General features: G+C 46.0%; 1 protein-coding gene across 9 annotated transcripts in view; it reads left to right on the top strand.

Moving 5' to 3' along the window:
• The window catches only part of NT5C2 (5'-nucleotidase, cytosolic II), an 86332-nt gene extending 79622 nt beyond the window's left edge, over positions 1 to 6710 (top strand). For 6 of the 9 annotated variants that reach the window (XM_027820315.3, XM_043550607.1, XM_043550608.1 and 3 more), the window contains 7 exons: positions 69 to 176; positions 569 to 635; positions 1451 to 1621; positions 3259 to 3310; positions 3688 to 3748; positions 4446 to 4622; positions 5717 to 6710. In XM_027820315.3, coding sequence (XP_027676116.2) covers positions 69 to 176; positions 569 to 635; positions 1451 to 1621; positions 3259 to 3310; positions 3688 to 3748; positions 4446 to 4622; positions 5717 to 5956 — 876 coding nt within the window. In that variant the 3' untranslated portion in view covers positions 5957 to 6710. Of the gene's footprint in view, positions 1 to 68; positions 177 to 568; positions 636 to 1450; positions 1649 to 3258; positions 3311 to 3687; positions 3749 to 4445; positions 4623 to 5716 lie in introns of all 9 variants that reach the window. The other 3 variants (XM_037903539.2, XM_043550606.1, XM_037903541.2) reach the window with 1 other exon arrangement.
• Positions 6711 to 7444: the final 734 nt, after the last annotated feature.

Below are 7444 nucleotides of genomic sequence, written 5' to 3' on the forward strand. Positions count from 1 at the left end.
CAGTGATTTGAGAAGAAGAGGCTGAAGGCAACGGACGCTTTTATGGTTCTTGTTTCTTCCTTTCCTAGCCTGGAAGCTCTCATCAGCCATGGCAGTCCTACTTTGACCTAATCCTAGTGGATGCACGAAAACCCCTATTTTTTGGAGAAGGCACAGTATTGCGACAAGTGGACACTGTAAGTACTGCATACAGAGCACACTTACCCACGTGGTTTCTTTAGGCAGCTTGGAACAGGAACTGGACCTTTTCTAGACTGGACTCTGCATTGAAATTCATGGAAGGCATTGGGCTGGAGTTTGCTTTTAGTTACACCCGGTCAGCCTCATTGCTGTCACAGATGTGTGTCTCACGGGCAAACCTGAGTCCTTCCTAGCTAAATTAGAATACAGCAAACTGTGTATTGAGAAGAGTGAAACACAAAACCCCTTCATGTGAGTGAAAGCTGCCTCCAATCTCCCAGGGAGAGACAGGGGTCCAAGAGAAGGAAGAATTAGGAAGAACCGGACAGAAAAGATCTACCACACCAGTTGCCCGTCACTAAAATGATTTATTTCCTCTTCTGTACAGGTTACTGGCAAGTTGAAGATTGGTACCTACACAGGGCCTCTGCAGCATGGCATCGTCTATTCAGGCGGTAAAGCAAGAACAATCTCATGTATATTGTATAATGAGCATAAACAGAGATTTAGCTTCTCAGCCTACTGGCATAATCTGGGGTTGTCAGGTTAATCTCTGGTAGTGTTTCTGATAGGCAAGCTCTTCAGTGTAACCTGCTGGACCTGCTCATCATCCAGTATTGTGCAAGGATTTTAAAGGGCATGGGAGAGCTCTGGCTGCTTTAGCACACTTGGGACTCAGCTGTTTTCATACTGCAATGCCATGTTCAGCCACTTGCCAGGTGCCCCCAGAATCCTCTGCCCAGTTTGCATGTTGCTTCAAAGGAAGGGCAATGGGAATGAGGGTGATGGCTTACACAGCTCTTCTGACACATAAAAAGGATCTGGCTCATTCACTTCAGGGGAAGATAAGAACCAGCACTGACCACCCTAGATACTGCCCACAGCCTGGGAACCACAGCACTGAGTACTTTGTGAAGGCATTCCTGTAGTGCAAATAGCTGCAAGTGCTTGGCTACTGTTGTGATGTGCTAATATGGAGCAGACTGGGGCTTTGGGGAGACCCCAAAGGATGCTGCTTTCTGGGCCAGTGGAGATAATACACTTGGCACAGATGGTTTCTGGGAAGAGATGGCCAACTTGCTGTGTCTGTAGCCCACAGCTCCCTGTGTCTTGGCTGTCAGTATGCTCTGTGAGTAGCTGCAATTACTGGACACTTGTGTTTTTGCACTGCAGTGACAGGCATGTGCCTGAGTTGTGAGTTTCTGAAATGTGAGAAATCTTTCCCTTCATTTCACAATTGCTGACCCATCCTGTTTTCATTCCCTCTCAGGTTCCTCGGATACTATCTGTGACCTGCTGGGGGCTAAGGGCAAAGACATTTTGTACATTGGAGACCACATCTTTGGAGACATCCTAAAGTCCAAGAAACGTCAGGGCTGGAGGACCTTCCTGGTGATTCCCGAACTAGCCCAGGAGCTGCATGTCTGGACTGACAAAAGCTGTACGAAACTAGGCAACCACTGGCCAGGTTTTGCTGTCACTTCACTTGTGCAGCAACATTGACCTCACTGCGGCTGGTCTATTGTAACTGAGGGGAGATTTTAGCTCTATTTCTCAAGATTGCGTTGTTTGTATGTTGTCGAGGGGAAAAGCTGGGGCAGGGTTTAGACGGGCTCTATGACAGTATGCATCTGCCTTTGTTTCTTTTTTCCCTGAGATCTTCCCCTTGCTTTTGGCATCTGTGTTAGGGGCTGATGCAGTCCTGTTACCCAAGGGAAAGGATTGGACTACTTGCTCAGCCTCTCAGACCACAGTCCTGCTGTTGCTGACACTGGCATCTCTTTGCGAGGATGGATCTAGGCCTTTTGCACTTGGGCACAGTGGAGGGGAATTAAATTTCCAGTTGCATTATGTATTGAAATGAGCTCTTCATGGCATGGATAGAAGTTGTGATCTGATGGGCTAAAGTGTTCCAAACCCATGTAATTTTTTCTAATAAGCCCACCTCTTTCACTGACTGGATCAGTATGTCCCTGAAGTGACCAAATGGTCACTTTTCAAAAACCTTGTTAGAAAATGGTTTGCTATTCATTAAAAAGTATCTTAGCAGATTATGTTCTTCTTATCATGGTGTCTGATCTCCTGACACTGTCCCTCTCTGGAGGAAGTTCCAGTTAATTAAGAGGGAGGGCTGCTTTCTCAGCTCACCCCCTCACGCCACTACTCTCCCCTTTCTCTTCCTCCATTGGCATCTCTGTCAAAGTGGTGCCTGAATCCCATCCTGAGCCTCAAGCACAGATCTCCACTGTCACTGGGCTAGCTCCATTGCTGGTGAGGTGCTTGCAGGGCAGAAGCAATGAGGATCTCGTTTGTTGTGTTTAATCGTGTAGCTGCAGAGTAACAGTGGAACAGCAGTGCTCTAAAAAGCTTAGAAACTTATTGTTTACCTATCCATGATGTAAAGTTGCAGGGCAGATGAGGACAAGGAAGGCAGGGGATCGGGGAGGTGTGAGGTCAGAGCAGGGGGAAGTCTGAGGTGAAAGCAGCTCCCATATTTAATCCCTAGGATAAGCAAAGATCCCATTCTCCCATGGGTGGAACACAGCAGCTCAGCAGTATTACTGAGGAACTAGCGTAGCATTAGTCGCAGTATTGGACTAGCGGGGTCACCGTGCTGCTCTCCTTACACCTCAATTTATTTGGGACCCAGCTTCGTTCCATTCAGCTGCAGACAGCAGCAGGACTCACAACACAGAACAGAACTGCCTTCAGTGTAGAAGCATTTCAGTGGCCCTGTCCTGCAGCCCTGCTCAGACACATTGCCCCGTTGATGTCAAAGGAATTACTTATATAAAACCTGCAGGTGTGGGCCCTAAAGCAGCAGGGATCAGTCCCAGAAAGCAAGTCCTGAGCCCTGCCAGGCCTGCACGGTGTGCATTCAACTCTTTATCTGAACCATCTACATTAGACACCTGTTTCTCGCCATGTCAGCCCGAGCAATTGCGCACTCTGCTTTATTTTCCATTCCTGGCCACAGCTGCCTCCTATGAGAAGAACTGGAAATGTGATGCTTTTGCTTTTGGCACTTTCAGGTTTAGCCCTCTGACCCTCTTTCTTCTCTTTTATGGAATTGTTCAGCCCTTTTTGAAGAGCTGCAGAGTCTGGACATTTTCTTGGCGGAGCTGTACAAGTGAGTATTCCAACATTCGTGTAATAATTTCCTACCCCACATAGCAGCTATCATTTGAAGATCTTAATGCACTTCTGTAAATATTAGATAATGAATCCCAGCAAGTCCCCTCTAAGTTAGGTAAGCAGTATCCTCTTTTTACACATGGGGAAACTGAGGCACACAATGGTTATGACTTGCTCAAGGTCACACAATGAGTCTGTGGCACAGCCAGGAGTTGATCTCAGGAGTCCTGACTCCTAATAATCCTGGGTTCTACCCACAAAGCTAGCCTTCTTTCCTCTATAAACCATACTTCCTAACTAAAAAATACCCTAAACCACCTAGTTTCCTAAATGTTTTCAAACAACGTTGTGTAATTTTTCTTCTATAACCAGGCATTTGGACAGTAGCAGCAATGAACGGCCTGACATCAGTTCCATCCAGAAACGTATTAAGGTATCAGTTATAAAAACACCTTTTCACACTATATATTGGGATCACTTCCCTCAGCACTAAAATGCAGCCACCTTTGGGGTGAAATGCAGCAGCATTACACGATAGCTTTCATAGGCAGGGAAGTATATCACGTTCAACTGAAATTAAAAAGGAGCTTTAGGTAGACAGAAGGTTGTTACCCCACTTGGAATTTGGCCAGGTCATTGGGGTAGCACCTGCACTGTTAGGGAGAATGCCCTGGTCAAGACCTTGGTTTTATGCCTGATCTAAGAAGCATAGTGCCCCTTGGTACCATTCTGGGGCACTGATTCCATATTGACTCAGATGGGCTGCCTGTTGGCTGTCTGTCACCACCTCCTACAGCATTCTTGGTGTTCCCTGGACGTTTCCCATCTACTGATCAGGCAAACCCTGTTCAGATGACATCACAGCCTGGTGGGATGGCTGCAGCTATGATGAAATGTCATTGATTCCAGTACAGCTTTCCCCTCCACTAGATGTGAATATGGATGCTGTGGGGTCTCGCTATTAGAACACACACAGCCTGTTAAGTGCCCCTCTATTCTGAGACCCCTGCAGAAACTGAGCAGCCCAGGAACTCAGAATGTCCCAGTTACGTGACGATCTTTTCCCAGTCTCTCTGCTGGAGTTTGCGTTGCTCTCTGGCCAGAGCATTGAATCTGCCTTTTGCTTATAGAAAGTGACTCACGACATGGACATGTGCTATGGGATGATGGGAAGCCTGTTCCGTAGTGGCTCACGACAGACCCTCTTTGCCAGCCAGGTGATGCGTTATGCAGATCTCTATGCAGCATCTTTCATCAACCTCCTGTACTATCCGTTCAGCTACCTCTTCAGAGCCGCCCACGTACTGGTGAGTTGTAACCCACTGAGAAACCAGCAGCAGTCCTGACAGGCAAATGCCATCAGAACTGTCTAGTGTGTGGTGTTGGCAGAACCAGATAAACACTATTAAGGACTTGGGGACATCACTACTGTAGTGCAGAAGAGATAGGAAACTCAAATTCTCATATTATGCTTGGAGGCACTTAAGCTTGTTATGGAGGTGTCTGAGCTCTTTAGTGGAGGGTGATCGACTCCTGCTTGTTAGGATGGCATTGGCCACCCCGACAGCTGTCCACCTTCCCAGCCAGAGACAGTAATGTGGGCTGCTCAGTGGGGGACAGAGGAATTATAAAAGAAAAATACTGGTGCTTAGAATAAAGGACCTGGGGATCATCCTCAGAATCACATCTAGAGCAGCATAGAGTTGGGGATGCATGCAGTGATGCGACAAGACGTACAGAGGGATAACACTGGATCTAGTTACCAGTTTTGCTGTTCTCCACACTGGCTTTCCTATGGGAGAGTACCGTAGGCTGTAATTAGGCTAATTATTGGCCCTCAGTATTGATGTTGTTGATGATATTAATGTCAATGTCATGGGCTTGCGCTGTCTTATGAATGATAACGGGCCGATTTGTTCTGAATGGATAGCATGAAAGTCACTGGTCTTCATCTGTAAGGAGCTAAGTGCTTCAAAGAGTAGTGAAAACGATTTCACTAGGTTCAGGTTTCAGAGTAGCAGCCGTGTTAGTCTGTATTCGCAAAAAGAACAGGAGGACTTGTGGCACCTTAGAGACTAACCAATTTGGCTATAAATTGGTTAGTCTCTAAGGTGCCACTAGTCCTCCGTTCCTTTTCACTAGGTTCAGTTTCAGCCCAAAGCCCTCATGCATACCTGTGTTTTAGTATTAGTTCTCTAATGCTACAAGCATACACAGCGTGGTGGGGCCTGCTTTCTGGTCACAATCCCAAGGGTACAGCATATTTAACAAACTTCAGGTGCTTGTTTTTCATTAGTATTTGCATATATTGGAGAAATAATGAGAGCATCTGCATGGCTGATCACAGCATTCCTCCGGGGACAATAAGACAGGTCCACTCCTCTCTGTTGTTTTTGTATAGATGCCACATGAATCGACGGTGGAGCACATTCATGTGGACATCAATGAAAAGGAGTCACCTCTGGCCACCCGCAACCGCACCTCAGTGGATTTCAAAGATTCCGACTACAAACGGCATCAACTGACCCGGTCAGTCAGTGAAATTAAACCACCTAACCTCTTCCCCCAGACTCCTCAGGAAATCACACATTGCCATGATGAGGATGATGATGAAGAAGAGGAGGAGGAGGAAGAGGAATAGGAAGGAAAAATGGAAGCCTCTCTGAAGACAAAACATCATTGCGGCAGTGATCAGCGGGAGTGGATTCCCTTGTTTGGTTCCAGGGGGAATGGGCGTGATTCTTTCAAAGGCACATTTTGAAAGTTTCCAAAAACTTTTTAAAATTAACACTAATCAGGAGGTGCCCCTTGTTTTTAATTTTGCGAATCTGCTGTTTGCAGACAGTTTGAAATACCAATGGATTCTGCACTACAGGAGATTCTAACAGTGCATTCAGACTGGACTTCACACAAGTGTTATCTACAATGCCTCCCCTGTTACGTATTCGGGATGCTGCATGTTTCCCCCTTTTTCTTCCTATGGGTGCAATTCATTTGGTTTTCATTGAACAGTGTCTTATGAACGGTTTGGAATTTGTACAGTCTCCACAGAGAAGGAAGGATGCAATGGGCCCAGTAGCAGACAAAATGGTCTGACAAGAATCCTCCTATTGCGAGTTGTACCACTCTTCTTAACTCTCAGCTTTTTTGGATATAAATTCTCCCCCTACTAAATACTGTATTGTATCCAGGGAAACGTTATGGCTTCCAGCATTGAATTTACCCTCTGCTAAGCACAAGTTTCCCCTTATAAGCTGTTTAATGTTCTAAATTACTCTGGCAATATCTGATTTCACTGGGATTCTGGTACTTACTAGCATTCAGTAGTTTTGGGTTTGTCAGAAAGTCTGTTGTCTTCCCCTTGGTGGATAAAGACTTAATTCTTTCATCATTGACATGTAGTGCATGATTTCTGCTACATTTATAAAACACGCTCTCATCTATCCCCCATCCGGCTGTATTTTCAACAAGTAGTATTAGCAGAGGAGCTTGAAATCATATCTGTACATTGTATGTTAGTTACTTTTTTCCCCTAATTTCTGTTATCTTTTTCTCTGCTTAGCTTTAGGAAAGGAAAGGAAAGCGTCAAAGTATCCCAAAGATATAAAAGCCAAACAGCCTCTGGAGTGGAAGTGTGCGCTTGGGCCACCCATCCTAGCTTGAACTTGGCCCACACTATAGAATCATAGGACCGGAAGGGACCTGGAGAGGGCATCTAGTCCAGTCCCCTGCACTCTTGGCAGGACTAAGTATTATCTAGCCCATCCCTGACCGGCGGTGTCTGTATGATCGTGTGTGTGTGTGTATAAATATATGATCATATAATGCAGGGCTAGTCCAACTGTGTGACCCATACAATTCCACTATACAGCTTGCAGCTGCCCCATCTTTCACATGGAGCTGTAGCACATAGAAACTACAGGTCCCAGCATGAAAGAGATCTGGCTCAAGATAGCTGTAGTCTCCAGGCTCCTGTGCTGGAACCTGCAGTTGTTGGTACCTCCGTTTCAGAAATGAATATGATGCAGTCTGCTTCATTTGTCCTGCAAACAGTTCTCAGTGTCCTGTCTGTGCCCTTTGGGCCTCCACCTGGTGTTAACTTAAACACAGATCCCTCCTATGTTACCAT

Source organism: Chelonia mydas, chromosome 7, assembly GCF_015237465.2.
Source record: "Chelonia mydas isolate rCheMyd1 chromosome 7, rCheMyd1.pri.v2, whole genome shotgun sequence".
Lineage (NCBI taxonomy): Eukaryota > Metazoa > Chordata > Testudines > Cheloniidae > Chelonia > Chelonia mydas.